Source organism: Salvelinus fontinalis, chromosome 24 (assembly GCF_029448725.1).
Source record: "Salvelinus fontinalis isolate EN_2023a chromosome 24, ASM2944872v1, whole genome shotgun sequence".
Lineage (NCBI taxonomy): Eukaryota > Metazoa > Chordata > Actinopteri > Salmoniformes > Salmonidae > Salvelinus > Salvelinus fontinalis.
In genome coordinates this window covers 27,086,799-27,102,692 of record NC_074688.1, presented here as the reverse complement: position 1 = coordinate 27,102,692, position 15,894 = coordinate 27,086,799, and the positions used below count along the sequence as shown (strand labels likewise).

Below are 15,894 nucleotides of genomic sequence, written 5' to 3'. Positions count from 1 at the left end.
AGATGTTTCTACAACTTGATTGGAGTCCACCTGGTAGTAAATTCAATTCATTGGACATGATTTGGAAAGGCACATACCTGTCTATATAAGTTCCCACAGTTAACAGTGCATGTCAGAGCAAAACCAAGCCATGAAGTCAAAGGAATTGTCCGTAGAGCTCCGAGACAGGGTTGTGTCGAGGTACAGATCTCAGGAAGGGTACCCCAACATTTCTGCTGCATTAAATGTCCCAGCATTAAATGTCCCCAAGAACACAGTGGCCTCCATCATTCTTAAATGGAAGACGTTTTGAACCAACAAGACTCTTCCTAGAGCTGGTCGCCCGGCCAATCTGAGCAATCGGGGGAGAAGGGCCTTGGTCAGGGAGGTGACCAAGAACCCGATGGTCACTCTGCCAGAGTTCCTCTGTGGAGATGTGAGAATCTTCCAAAAGGACAACCATCTCTGGAGCACTCCACCAATTAGGCCTTTATGGTAGAATGGCCAGACAGAAGCCACTCCTCATTAAAAGGCACATGACCGCATGTTTGGAGTTTACCAAAGGCACCTAAAGAATCTCAGACCATGAGCAACAATATTCTCTGTTCTGATGAAACCAAGATTGAACTCTTGGGCCTGAATGTCAAGCGTCATGTCTGGAAGAAACCTGGCACCATCCCTACGGTGAAGCATGGTGGTGGCAGCATCATGCTGTGGCTAAGGTTCACCTTCCAATAGGACAACAACCCTAAGCACACAGCCAAGACAACGCAGGAGTGGCTACAGGGCACGTCTTTGAATGTCCTTGAGTGGCCCGGACTTGAACCTGATTGAACATCTCTGGAGAGACCTGAAAATAGTTGTACAGCGACGCTCCCCATCCAACCTGACAGAGCTTGAGAGGTGTGCCAAGCTTGTAGCGTCATACCCAAGAAGATCGAGGCTGTAATCTCTGCCAAAGATGGTTCAACAAAGTACTGAGTAAAGGGTCTGAATACTTATGTAAATGTAATATTTGTTTTTTTCCCCCTACTACATATTTTTGCTTTGACATTTTGGGGTATTGTGTGTAGATTGATTGAGGGGGATGAAAAAAAATATATACATTTTAGAATAAGGCTGTATGGTAACAATGTGGAAAAAGTCACGGGGTCTGAATACTTTCCAAATAAACTTTATGCTTGTCTCTCCTTCCCTGCAGCGGCCTCCATGACGGCCCTGGTGGTGACAGCCTGTATCATCTGGTGTGTGTGTTCTGCTAAGTCCAACCAGCAGAAGGATGGCTTCCACCGGCTGCGGCAGCACCGTGACGATTACGAGGACGAGATACGCCTCACGTCCATGGGCTCCAAAAAATCCCTGCTCTCCAATGAGTTCCAGGATGAGAGCGAGAGTGATGAGGACACACTCTACGCCAACGCCGACAAACTCTGAGATCCCACATACATACACGGCCAACCTGGTTCGTATTCGTTAGGCACCAAACAGACGGGAGCAGGGAAGGGACAACAAGAAACGCTTGTTTTTGCTATCTGTTGTTCAAAAACATTTTGCTACAGTGTGCCCTAATGAATACGATCCTGTTAGTACTGGGCAATTCCACATTAACAGAGTGCTGCTGAGACTCAGATTTTCCACTTTAAAACAAAAACCAATGATTGCAAAATTTAACACACCATAAAACTCTTATGCACTACTTTTAACAATTTCCATAGAACATTTTACAAAAACACATTTACTTGAAGAACAATGGTGATGCGAAGTTTAGTAACAGAATGATGGTTTGTGCAGTTGGTGCCGTCATTCTGTTACCAAAATTTGCAGCTGCACTGTTCTTCATGTAAATAAGTTTATGTAAAATGTTCAGTGGAAATTGTAATAGTTAGAGTGCATAGAGTTGTACAGGTTTTTGTTTGACATACATTTTAAACATGAAAAATCTGAGTCTCAGCATCACTCTGTTACTGTTGAATTGCTCTACTGCCCATGCCGGTGACTGTTGAGTTGGCTGGTATTGTGCTCTGTGGCTCTGCTTTACTGGAGGAAGCGGTGGAGCAGGGAGGGCTTGTTCTTGTCCTTTCCTATAAGATTCCCCAGGTCCTATTTGCCTGTCCTCCTCCAGCCTACCAGAGAGAGCTGTTTCAGAGTCTACAACTCTCCTCTATGGCTGGTGTCCAAGCCGAATCGTCCAAATCAGCACCTGCTTAGCTCTGTTCATGGATGCACACTAAAGGCCTAGTGGAGCTGGAAAACCTTTTTTTCTTTTTTTCATGCACGCAACACACACATGCACACTTTTGCAGCTCACCACTCATCAACCTGTCCATATATGTATTTGATACTTATACTTGGAACTAGTACCAATGAATACACTAACTACAGTAATTTGAAATGATTCAAGAAATGTCTGTTTCTCATGGTTTTTGTCAATGTTGTCCCAGTCCAGTTAGCCAATCTTTCAGAGGGAGCATCAAACACAGTGCCTTGGATGCTGTAGAGTTAGACACCCCATTCTCTTTTAGGGCTATAGTACAGAAGCGTGGTGGTGTGGGTACTAGAAGCATAGTAAATATACTAGAATCTCGTCCAGGTTATGACATAGTACAGATTATATTCTGTGATCCATCAGATACTCAGGTGGTATGGAAGACATAATAGTCGTCCAGGATTCATCCGGGAGTCTTGAGTATTTTAAGTGATGCACTCTCAGAGCAGAAGACTTGCAATGGGCCTGGGTTCACAGGCTGTATGTGTTTTCACTTCTATTGCCCTCTGCTTATTAATGTGCCCTCTTGGACATACAGCACAAGGCCCTCTATGCATTATACTACACGCACTGTATGTTAAATACAAATGCATGATTCCCCATTTAATTGTTCAAGGAAAGCACTTTGAAATAGATGCAAATACTGTAGATTACAAATGGATGGTTTTCTTTAAAAAAAATCAATTTTTAAGAGAATATGTATGCTTTTTTTTTTTTTCTACACATAGACCAGCTTGTTTAAAATGTTTCATTTCTTAAAATGACCTTTTAAGATGGCAAATTACTTAACCATGCTTTAATAATCGGCAGCAACATAGATGTATATTTTGTTGTAATTTACTTTTATTTTTCTATTTTTGCTGTTAATTCTTTTCATGCATTCATTCATGATTTATTTGTACATCTGATATAATACAATTCTATCAAATCCTTATGGTAGATGTCAGCCCTACATGATTGAAAATGTGCAGAATGTCTGCTCTAGAACCATCCAGCAGTGGCAGGAGAGTGTTTAGAGAGGAGGGCATCTTCCTCTACAACAGTGGTCACCAACCCTGGTCATGAGGAGTATGACGTGTGCAGACATGTTCCAGGCCAACACTGACCCTCCCAATTCTACTCTCATCATCAATACTCTCATCAATCAAGTCTTATTGAGTAACTGGTTAGTTGAACCAGGTGTGTTAGTGCTGAGCTGGAACAAAACCCTGTACACCATGTAGTTATTCAGGACCAGGGTGGAGGACCACTAGTCTACAGGAGTGTCTGACTCTTAGCTTTCATCTCAGTTGCACATAATCAATATTGTAGCGAAGCCAGCTAATCTTAGGGGAGGGGGAGAAATTAAGTTATTTTTGTTTTACTTTCTGTGTGAGAGAGAGAGATGGAGAGAGTGTGTTTTCTGAATGGATGTTGATGTTTTGATAAATGGTTATGTTTGTTTCTTTTTATATGAAACTGAATTGATTGTAGATAATGTACTGTTGCCAAGTGTATTTGAGGGAGAAAAATAAGTGCAATTCAAGTTAACCCTGACTATACAACACACATTTCATAACAAACCAACCTGTTACTTTGTATGTGGTGATTCTTTTTATTTTACAAGGCAAGTCAGTTAAGAACAAATTCTTATTTACAATGGCGGCCTACCCCGGCCAAACAATAACCTGGACGACGCTGGGCCAATTGTGCGCCACCCTATGGGACTCCCAGTCTTGGCTGGTTGTGATACAGCCTGGAATCGAACCAGGGTCTGTAGTGAAGCCCTGAGATGCAGTGCGTTAGACTGCTGCGCCACTCGGGAGCCCCATATGACAGACCATGCTGACATGAACATTCTTCAAGACACATTGATGAAATAAATCATTTTCTTTCAATATGGTTTTATGTCCTAATTCGTTGCATTGGTTTGACTCCACACTAATCTCTTCTCAGAGATGTCATTCAGCAGCAACATAGCAGCAAAATGTTAATGCAGATTCTCAATTGTAGCATCTTCTATTGACCCACTATTGCCACTAGTGGACGGCCAATGAATTTATGTTTTGAATGAAGACAACTTGCATGGTGGCTGCTGTGAAAGGTTAAAAATGTGTTACCGCAGATTTCATTTAGTCAGTTTAATAGGCTGGATTTTGAGATGTCAATGCAGTTGTTTGTGTTGCAGACTACTAGCATTTGCCATTTTATTTTTATGGGGAGGGGAAGAAGAATGTAGAGAGAATAGGACCAGTTTCACAACATTCCTCATTGCTTTTGTCGACACAGTTTATATGAAAAGAAGGCTATAACGGCAACATCCTATTCTCTTCTGCTGGCAGGTGTGGTCTGTAGCTGTCTCTCTCATAAAATCATTCCGCTATCAATTACTGTTTGAGGCTATACATACACTGCTTTTTTTGTTCCCAAGGTTCTGACCAGTTTGTCAATGGATGCTGCACATGACTAGTTAACAGCACGGGGAGGCGCTGTTGTAGTGTACAGTTGTAGGAGTTTTCCAAGTACAGTAGGTGGGCCGTGCGTCAGCTGATGACGTTGGACAAAAATGGCAGGAGGAAGCAGCAACTACTGGGAAGGTGAGGTGGCAAACTGGCACAACTAGGGTGCGATCAGACAGAGCCATTGGATACATTTACAACGATGTTTGGTAAATTATAATGGGGTTTACAGGCCAAAAGTGTTGTCAAATATGGAGCAAATCGACACTGTTGGGTTGGGTGGCCTGTCTAAGAGCTCAGCTAGCTAGCTAGCAAAACAAGCTTTTGCTAGCAAGTGAAGCGTTTACCGATGTAATGTTAACTTCGTCAGCTAGCTAGCTAATAGTTTCACATAGCTATACAAACCTTAGGTTGTAGCAAGCTATTTTAGATTAGTTGTATACACTAGTTAGTTTACTAGTTAGGTTGCTGTCGAGTTGATTAACTAGCTATGTGATTTCAGTTTCACTTAGTTAGCTAACATTAGTTATTTAGCTAAATGATCAGCCAACCTAAGCAAAATTGTTTTTGTGCTAGCTAACTAAAGTAGTTGGTTAGCCAGCAAAGTTGTATTGTCAACAGCAGCAGGATGATTAGAGTGTTGCCTGGTTGTTTTTTTGTCTCCACTTAGCGAACGTTAGCTGTCTACCACTATTGTATAGATAACTACCGTTAACATCAATTCAGATGTTTAACTAGCTATACGAAAAAGACAACAAGACATCTGATTTAAAATGACTGATTTCAGCAATTTGGATTACAATCTTTCTGTAGGCGTACGTTGCTGTTGACGCCAACCCTGTTAATCAATTCCAAACGGTGTGTGTGTCTATGTATGTTGCACATCCCAGATTTGCGAAAGCAGGCCAGGCAGCTGGAGAATGAGCTGGACCTGAAGCTGGTGTCCTTCAGTAAACTGTGTACCAGCTACAGCAGCTCCAGAGATGGCCGTCGAGGAGACAGGTAAGACTAAGACCAGTTCCTTTTTTGTCCCTAACCCTTTCCCAATGGCCTAGGTCCTACATTACAGGTGAGACTAGTGCCTGCCACCACAACTTTGGGGCCAGTTTCCCAGAACCGAGATTAAGCCTTCTGGACTAAAAAGTACTTTCAATGGAGATTCTCCTTTAAACATGCTTTTTCTTAGTGTTTATGGATCTAAAAGAACTGCTAGGTGTTACAAATATGGCGATACAGTACCTCCACCAAGCCCACATGTTGCCAGTCCTAATGGTCTTTCTCTCCATCCTTGTCTTCCTTTCTGCCCTATAGTAACTCGGATACTACTCCCCTCCTCAACAACTCGACACAGGATAGAATGTTTGAGACCATGTCTGTGGAGATTGAACAGCTCCTGGCCAAAGTAAGACTTCCCAGCAAATAATTATCATTGTATGAAGTTGATATGAAATTTCAGAATGGATTTTGGTCCTCAAGTAGTATTCAGCTTCACTATCATAGGCATGCCAATATGGTTGAATCTTGCATTGTTGTGTGTATGTGTACTGACGGTGCTGTGTCTCTTAGCTCACGGGTGTGAACGACAAGATGGCGGAGTACACCAGCACCCCAGGTGTGACGTCCCTCAACGCAGCCCTGATGCACACGCTCCAGAGACACAGAGACATTCTGCAGGTCTGTCTGTCTTCTCTTACTTTCTACATTATTCTCTTTATCCCTCCATCTCTCCCCCTCTCTTTCTTTGTTTCACTCCCCCTCTCTCTCGCCTATTCCTCTATCAGAACTTAGTCCTAATTTGAGCTCTGCATGCATAATTTTCACTTCCTTGGTTAATGGTTTTTCATTCCTTTTACTCCTGTTTTGTTGCTGTACCCTAGGACTACACTCACGAATTCCACAAAACCAAAGCCAACTTCCTTGCCATCCGGGAGAGAGAAGATTTGCTGGGCTCTGTCCGGAAAGACATTGAGTGAGTATTTCTCCCTCTAGCCATCCCTCCCTCCATAGATCCTGTCTTACCATTTGTACTGACTTGAAACAACAGATTGTCGACTATTTCAACTGAAAAGGGTGATTGATAAAGCATTTGATTATATTGATTATTATGGTTCTCTATGTAAGAACACGCCCTCATGTGTGTCTCAAATCCCTGATCATTTAACAGTGAAAATAAAAGAAAATAGAATACCAGTCCTGTATGCTGTTTAGATGTTGAAGTTTAATAAAAAATGTTTTAGTGACAGTTCATCCACTTCGGGCAGGATGACGAAAGCATATACAATGAAAGGGTAAAACGCTGCATTGAAACTTTCTTTATAGGCACTTTCACACTCACCACATACGCTGCCGCTACTGTCAATCTGTCCTGTTGCCTAGTCACTTTACCCCAACCCATGTACGTAGCTACCTCAATTACCTCGTACCCATGCACATTGAGTCGGTACTGTTACACCCTGTATATAGCCATGTTATTGTTAGACCTGTGAAACCAAAATTATCATATCACTGTAGTTTTCATATTTTTGATGGTATTTGATGTTTCTGAATAAAAATAGTTTTAAATAGGCTTAGCGGTAGTGCATGGCAACACATTTATTCTTAGTAGTTTTAATGAACTTTCTCCATTCTGATTGCTTTATACTGTTCAAATAAACTTCAACCGAAAATAATAGGAATACAAAACTGACAGTGAAGTAGTCGGCAGGTAGCTTAGTGGTTAGAGCGTTGGACCAGTAACCGAAAGGTTGCTAGATCGAGTCACAGAGCTGACAAGATAAAACTGTCATTCTACACAAGGCAGTTAACCTACTGTTCCCCGGTAGGCCGTCATTGTAAATAAAATGTTGTTCTTTAACTGACTTGCCTAGTTAAATATTTGTATTTTTTTTAAGTAGGCCTATTTGTAGAACATTGCATAGGATTGAAAATCCTATTTTGTAACCTCACTCTGGTACTCAACCAATGGTTCCCATTTCCATAGTTATTTGTTGAATTCTAGCATTCACTTCCTGCATTTTCATACATTTCTTCATTTCCTGCGCTAGTTTGTTGTCACTGTCACAAATTTTTGTCTTAGTATATGCCTGTATTTCGTCAAGTTTCCTTCATGAGAATAATAATTCTCCCCTTTGACTGTTTTTGGATTCAATTACAGTTCTTATTTGTGCGTAGTCAACCTACTTCTGGGGGTTTTGCCAAGCTTGCCCTCCTGAAGTTGTTGACTTGTCGTGCTAGAAAGTTAGCTAGCAGTTCTCAGCTTTTAGCCGTTTTCTTACTGGCGATAAAAAGGGTGATTGCTATAATTTTTTTTACTCATTACTGAATGTTTAATACACTGCTCAAAAAAATAAAGGGAACACTTAAACAACACAATGTAACTCCAAGTCAATCACACTTCTGTGAAATCAAACTGTCCACTTAGGAAGCAACACTGATTGACAATAAATTTCACATGCTGTTGTGCAAATGGAATAGACAAAAGGTGGAAATTATAGGCAATTAGCAAGACACCCCCCAAAAAGGAGTGATTCTGCAGGTGGTGACCACAGACCACTTCTCAGTTCCTTTGCTTCCTGGCTGATGTTTTGGTCACTTTTGAATGCTGGCGGTGCTCTCACTCTAGTGGTAGCATGAGACGGAGTCTACAACCCACACAAGTGGCTCAGGTAGTGCAGTTCATCCAGGATGACACATCAATGCGAGCTGTGGCAAGAAGGTTTGCTGTGTCTGTCAGCGTAGTGTCCAGAGCATGGAGGCGCTACCAGGAGACAGGCCAGTACATCAGGAGACGTGGAGGAGGCCGTAGGAGGGCAACAACCCAGCAGAAGGACCGCTACCTCCGCCTTTGTGCAAGGAGGTGCACTGCCAACGCCCTGCAAAATGACCTCCAGCAGGCCACAAATGTGCATGTGTCTGCTCTAACGGTCAGAAACAGACTCCATGAGGGTGGTATGAGGGCCCGACGTCCACAGGTGGGGGTTGTGCTTACAGCCCAACACCGTGCAGGACGTTTGGCATTTGCCAGAGAACACCAAGATTGGCAAATTCGCCACTGGCGCCATGTGCTCTTCACAGATGAAAGCAGGTTCACACTGAGCACATGTGACAGACGTGACAGAGTCTGGAGACGCCGTGGAGAACCTTCTGCTGCCTGCAACATCCTCCAGCATGACCGGTTTGGCGATGGGTCAGTCATGGTATGGGGTGGCATTTCTTTGTGGGGCTGCACAGCCCTCCATGTGCTCGCCAGAGGTAGCCTGACTGCCAATAGGTACCGAGATGAGATCCTCAGACCCCTTGTGAGACCATATGCTGACACATGCACATTTGTGGCCTGCTGGAGGTCATTTTGCAGGGCTCTGGCAGAGCACCTCCTTGCACAAAGGCGGAGGTAGCGGTCCTGCTGCTGGGTTGTTGCCCTCCTACGGCCTCCTACACGTCTCCTGATGTACTGGCCTGTCTCCTGGTATCGCCTCCATGCTCTGGACACTACGCTGACAGACACAGCAAACCTTTTTGGCACAGCTCGCATTGATGTGCCATCCTGGATGAACTGCACTACCTGAGCCACTTGTGTGGGTTGTAGACTCCGTCTCATGCTACCACTAGAGTGAGAGCACCGCCAGCATTCAAAAGTGACCAAAACATCAGCCAGGAAGCAAAGGAACTGAGAAGTGGTCTGTGGTCACCACCTGCAGAATCACTCCTTTTTTGGGGGGTGTCTTGCTAATTGCCTATAATTTCCACCTTTTGTCTATTCCATTTGCACAACAGCATGTGAAATTTATTGTCAATCAGTGTTGCTTCCTAAGTGGACAGTTTGATTTCACAGAAGTGTGATTGTCTTGGAGTTACATTGTGTTGTTTAAGTGTTCCCTTTATTTTTTTGAGCAGTGTATAATAAATCAAACATTAAAATGCCTTTTTAATAGAAGGTAAAGTAAAAATCCAAACCGGTCCTTGAATGAATACAGATATGTTTTTTTTTTTTAAATGGTTTACCGGCCAGCCCTACACCCATGGGCCTCTAATGAGAGAGAAGGTGCTCAGTGCTCCACTGATTGGCTTGGTAGTGAATGAGGAGATTTAAATGAGGGCTAGGCAACCAGACCATGACTCTTGTCTGCTCTAATGGCTTATTGATCTATGGTAAGATGCGTCAGGCCGCACCACAAGATCACTGCAGGATTCCTATTGAGCACACACACACCCCTCCTTTATATAAGCATATAGCCTTATTCATCAGTGCTCTCTGTTGTTCCATGCAGTCATGTGTGTTCTCCTTGTGCTCCACAATAAATCAAACATCATGGTGCCTGGGAATGAACCTTTCACTGTTCTGTTGGCTGTGGACTGAATTTATAATTGTTCTGCTTGAGAAAAGGACATTACTGCCCACCCACATAATGTGATGGGAAATGTGAGCTTTGTTTTAATCGTATTCCTATCCTGTCTTAGTCATCACTAAAGTCCCCAAAGGAGCATTTTTCTTATTGTATGCATTCTGATCCATGTAGCCTACATGGTGTATGATGTACTGTAAGCATTAACATACACATTGGGAAATGAGATACTACATACACTGCCTCCAGAAAGTATTCAGACCCCTTGACTTATTCCACATTTTGTTAGGTTACAGCCTTATTCTAAAAAACAAATACCCTCAATCTACACACACAACCTCTGCGAACAATTACTTTGACTTCATGGCTTGGTTTTTGTTCTGACATGCACTGTCAACTCTGGGACCTTTTATATAGACAGGTGTGCCTTTCCAAATCATGTCCAATCAACTGAATTTACCAAAGGTGGACTCCAATGAAGTTGTAGAAACATCTCAAGGATGATCAATGGAAACAGGATGCACCTGAGCTCAATTTCAAGTCTCATAGCAAAGGTTCTGAAAACTTATGTAAATAAGGTATTTCTGTTTTTCATTTTCAATACGTTTGCAAACATTTCTAAACCTGTTTTTGCTCTGTCATGGGTTATTGTGTGTCGATTGCGGAGGACTTTTTATTTAATACATTTTAGAATAAGGCTGTAACGTAATAAAATGCAGAAAGTCAAGGGGTCTGAATACTTTCCGAAGTCGCTGTACATGCTGCTCCTCAAGGATTTAGACTGGTGTTGTAGTGCTTTCAAAGCCCACGTGCTTGAATCTTGTGGCGTGCTAAGGCTGAACTAACGCACACTAATAGCCAAGCTACTGAAGCTAACGACAGTGCTCATAATCAATACAACAGCGCTAAGCTAACAAGAACCCCTATTGTCTTGTACTATCAAGCATTGAGTTGAGAGACACAGGCAGTCATGCAGATGCAGAGACTCAGAGCTTCCATATCCATGAAACTCAGAGAAATTGGGAAACAGAGAGAAAGTGATGGAATAGAGAGGGAGATGGTAGAGGTGGTATTCTGTCAGGGCACCACTGGGATGCTTCACCACTATTCTGTAACAGTTGTCCATTTTGTCAAGTTCCACAAGTTCTAAGGCCATTTCAGTTTTTCTGATACAGCAATACATGATACTATACAGTCGTTATAAAATGGACCTAGAGTCATTTTGCCTTCTTTGGTACTTGGCTGACTGGACTAAAAATAATTTGCCATCTGTTCTAGTACAAGAACTGTTGTATCCAATTGTTCTTCCTACCCATAGACTGTACAGTATGTTCAAGCTTCATACAGATTTGGACTGTATTAGTAAGTCATCTTGGCAACCCGATCGGGCACGTTTTCAGCCTCGTGTCATTCAATGGTGTCCTTTGAGACTTCCCATATATCAATTCATGTTATGTCGATCAATATTATGGCAGCTTGCAACGGTTTGTTTCGTGGCCATGCTAGTTACTTAGCTTATATGTCAAACTCTACTGTAATGTTGCATACCGTTGTTGGGTCACTTTGAATCAATATAGTATGTTGCGCTGTTTTATAAGTTCACCATGCAATCATGCGTACTCTTATCAATACTGTTTGCATTATTTCTTAAGTGATGTATTACTTCCTGTAACCAGACAATGCCAAATCCCCCAATAAGTATATTTTAAAAGATCCCTGCCAACATGGCATAACACATTATCCACCATGGATGTTCCCCCTCTAGTAGGTTTGGGCGATATACCGTATACCGATGGTAGGATTTTCAATACTGTGCTACGCCACTGCTTATAACTAGAAGTTAATTAAAACTATAAGAAATCTAAGATGTGTCAAATTATATCTAGCTCAGGGCTCCAGCTATGCGTTCGGTTTGCTAACTTGCTATATAAGAGGCTAGATGTCAAGCTTCTTGTTTACAGCAGAGACATTCGATCATAGAGATCTTATTAAATTACTATTAGTGTTCTGATTCTATGCATTCATCCCCTCCTGGATCAAGTATTGAAACAATGGCTGCCTCTCCTTTCCCAGGTCAGTGGAGAGGAAGGAGAGCATCAATAAAGTGCTTATGGGCTTACAGCCTATAGCTAGTCCAGCAGCCACTTCCTATAGCACCCACTGCAGTGGGAATTGAGAGTAGCGCTAAGGAGCTGTCGACGGGTTGCTGGGTGCTCATATCTACTCTGTGAGTGTGCCGTTGTGTAGGCTACATGGTGAACAGTATAGACTTAAGCAATAAGGCCCGAGGAGGTGTGGTATATTTCCAATATACCACGGCTAATGGCTGTTCTTAGGCATGACGCAATGCGACAACGACACATTAGCCGTGGTATATTGGCCATATACCACAAACCCCCGAGGGTTTTATTTCCGCTCAAACTTAATTAAGCATTATTGAAATGGTTCTAGAAACCCTGAAGCGTGTGGGGCTGAGTGGTGTCTTTCTTGTGTAGCACACATTCCCCTGTTGCCCACCAGGTGGCAGTAGATCTTCTGCATACCTGACTGGGTGTGTGTGGCTGCTTAAGTAAGCAGTCACAATGAGGGATTTTTCTGTTTACAACCATACCACACACACACACTGCTCCAGCCATCTTTAAAGGATTCTTCTGCATTTTGGTATCTACTTCCCCAGAGTCGTATGAACTAGTGGATATCATTTTTATGTCTGTGTCCAGTATGAAGGAAGTTGGAGGTAGTTTTGCGAGCCAATGCTAACTAGCGTTAGCGCAATGACCAGCAAGACTTCTAACGTTGTTACTGTAGCAATGACCAGACAATCCCTCTGAGATGTGGACCATTCCATTATTACCTCGTCATCCATTTTCAATATAATTTTCCCACAACTAACGTAAACTCGTACATCGCCTTGGTCCGTACAATTGCCCTTATTTTAGCGCCCCAAAAACGTAATACTTCCAGATCAACTGTAATGTCAATAACATTGTAAAGCACAATTTCTCCCCTTTCCAACAGAATCAATTATATGACCTAAACGCTGTCCGTTTCTGCATAATTCAAGCAGGCAATGAGCCCCGTCAGGTCTTTTTAAAAATGGCGGGAGGGGAAGCGAAACTAATGCGTGATAGTGAGAAGGAGAGATGTTGTGTGGGCAAATTGCTTTTTTTCACTCGATCTGTCCAACTTATCACCTTATCGCCTCTAAAATGTAATTGAAACACTATAAAGAGTTTATATAATGTGTCATTACATACCTATTTGAAGGTTTGTGTCGAATTTGAATCGGGTTTTTAGCTAAAGTGATCTTAGAAGTAAACAGCAGCTTTGAGAAGGATGATCGCATGCAATGATGATGCAAAAAATGACTAGGTATCCCCCCATTACCCCTGTCACTGTCCATTTCTTGTTTTTAAACGATGAGAGAAGTGCTACACCTGGTGGAGAGAGATTGTAAGACAGAAATAATGCTTTATGCGTGCTGTACGTTACGACATGACCCGTCACGATGTAACGGAGGATCCGTGTTTTTCAACTTTTCTCCAATACTATAGAGGCATTACCATGTCGATCAATGCTTGAATTGAAACCTAGTTCACACCACCGATTTTGAAGTCAACACAGTCGCTACAGTCCCATTTAGTTTTCTTTGTAGCCTCGTTTGAAGGTTGTGTTTGCGCACATTTGTAAGGAATGTGGTGAGTTTACCTTATGGCCCTAGTTGGGTCAACAGATCACTCTGGCCAACACACACCAAGCAATTGAGCAGCACTCCGGGCCAGCACTAGTGATGGTGGAAAAAATCACTAGTTGCATATCGCAATATTATTTTGGATATTATAACAATACTTTGACTCCAAGTATCGATTTGTGTCAAAGTATAGCTAGTTAGCGCCAGTTAGCGCTAGTCTGCTGTACCTGCGCAGAAACGCTGATGTTTTTCATCCTATAGCTTGTTCATCCTTTTAAAATAGTAAGCCAACATGTCTTCAGCACTTTTATTTCCATCACTGATTTAACTCATTTTCTCATGCTCTCGTCTCTCTGCAGCAGACAGTATAGTGAGCAATATGTTTGGAACATCATCGTAATAAAATCCCAGTATCAAATCTTAATACATATAGAATCGTAATACATATTGTAACGGCACCACGGTGTTGGGATAATATCATGAGGCCCAAATAGTACATTTGAGTCATTTAGCAGACAAATCAAATATCTTATTGGTCACATGCGCCTAATACAACAAGACCTTACAGTGAAATGCTTACTTACAAGCCCGTAACCAACAATGCTTTAAGAAGTTTCAAGATTATTTTTTTAATTTTTTTTTTACAAATAAGAGTTAAGTTAAAAATAGAAAATAAAAGTAACAAATAATTATAGCAGCAGTAACATAACAAGTGAGGCTATGTACATGGGGTAGCGGTACAGAGTCAATGTGCGGGGCCACCGGTTAGTTGAGGTAATATGTACGTGTAGGTAGAGTTAAACTGACTAAGACAATCATCCAGAGCGACTTGAGTTAATTTTACATGGTGATGTTGACAGCAGGAGAAACCATCCTCAGTGTTTTCCATTCAGGCCAGGCTGCTTTAAAAGAGCTGTACATCTACTGCAGTCCTATAGCTGGCTCTTTAAACCACCTCAGCATGGCTGGCCTCCTATTATACATGAACTCCTCCTTTTACCACCTGTGCCCGTCTGCTTGGACTGTAACTGCATAGACAAACCTTGTGTCAGACCAACCTTGTGTCAAATGGTCACATTGATGAATCCATAGATGTTGTGTTTGATACAATCGTGGCTGAATTTGGTAATACCTTAGATTAATCAGGATCAATTTCTCAGTAAATATTTCATATGGTCATAGCAGTGATGTCATCTTGAGTTGTTTGTCTAATTTATATGCACTGTGTTATATTAATGAAACCCATTCTCTCTTTCTGTCTAACAGGACATACAAGAGTGGCTCAGGAGTAAACAACAGAAGAACGGAACTGTTTCTGAAGGAGCATGACCACCTGAGAAAGTAAGAACGAACACGCGCGCGGGCGCACACACTGCTCCTGACTTTTTGTGACTCTAAATCACCAGATTACTTTGCAATATCATCTTGCAATATTCTCCAAGTACCCATACTGTCATCTCACAATTATTCTGTCAAGCTCTTTCTGAAATTCTTACAAGCAAGTTGGCTTTTTGCTTCTGTCAATTCCAAGTACAGTGTCTTTGCTGTTCCCAGAGCTGTTATCATAGCTGTATCAGGTCTCAGAGGAGCTACTACTTCCCAGTAACCAGACCAATAGCAGTCTGCAGAGCAGCACAGTGCTGGGATAACTCATGTTGATGGGCCCAGTTAGGCATTTTGAATAACTCTAAAATGATCTCCCTGCTCTTGCTGTTTGCTTGCTAAGCACTGCTTAAGCACTTCTTCCCCCAACAAGACAGATGGGAAGCTGTTTGGGTTTTTCATTTTATAGGTAGAGCTCGGGGTAAGGATGTTTTGGTGTATAAATCAGCGTGTGTCATCTTGATTCACTGGCATTTCTGGCAATTTTTTTCTCCGTAGACAGCAACTTGACTGCTTAAGTTAATGATCTGTTTAAATGAAATGTAAGAGAAAAAAATAGATTTAAGGTAAAGGGTCATTTAGGTCTAATAATTCATAAATACAATAAAAAATCCCTTTGCGTTATGTATTATTCTCCCATTAAAATATCAAGGCAATAACTCCTAAAGGTCAAACCCCACCACACACTCAGTCATAGCACAACTATACATTTGAGTTCAGGAAGGTTATTCTCATTCAGTCAGACCATAAACGTCACACGGTGCAACACAGCAATGGAACTGTCATTTTATAATT

General features: G+C 42.0%; 2 protein-coding genes across 4 annotated transcripts in view; both read left to right on the top strand.

The window, feature by feature from the left end:
- Window positions 1–4,122, top strand: part of LOC129822557 (carboxypeptidase D-like) — a 32,756-nt gene extending 28,634 nt beyond the window's left edge. For both annotated transcript variants that reach the window (XM_055880869.1, XM_055880870.1), the window contains one exon: window positions 1,181–4,122. In XM_055880869.1, coding sequence (XP_055736844.1) covers window positions 1,181–1,413 — 233 coding nt within the window. In that variant the 3' untranslated portion in view covers window positions 1,414–4,122. The remainder of the gene's footprint in view (window positions 1–1,180) is intronic.
- A 597-nt stretch (window positions 4,123–4,719) lies between these two features.
- LOC129822605 (Golgi SNAP receptor complex member 1) overlaps window positions 4,720–15,894 on the top strand; it is a 53,676-nt gene continuing 42,501 nt past the window's right edge. Inside the window, exons 1-6 of one of the 2 annotated variants that reach the window (XM_055880966.1) lie at window positions 4,720–4,821; window positions 5,574–5,685; window positions 5,995–6,085; window positions 6,250–6,357; window positions 6,561–6,652; window positions 14,983–15,057. In XM_055880966.1, coding sequence (XP_055736941.1) covers window positions 4,791–4,821; window positions 5,574–5,685; window positions 5,995–6,085; window positions 6,250–6,357; window positions 6,561–6,652; window positions 14,983–15,057 — 509 coding nt within the window. In that variant the 5' untranslated portion in view covers window positions 4,720–4,790. Of the gene's footprint in view, window positions 4,893–5,573; window positions 5,686–5,994; window positions 6,086–6,249; window positions 6,358–6,560; window positions 6,653–14,982; window positions 15,058–15,894 lie in introns of both variants that reach the window. The other variant, XM_055880967.1, reaches the window with a different exon arrangement.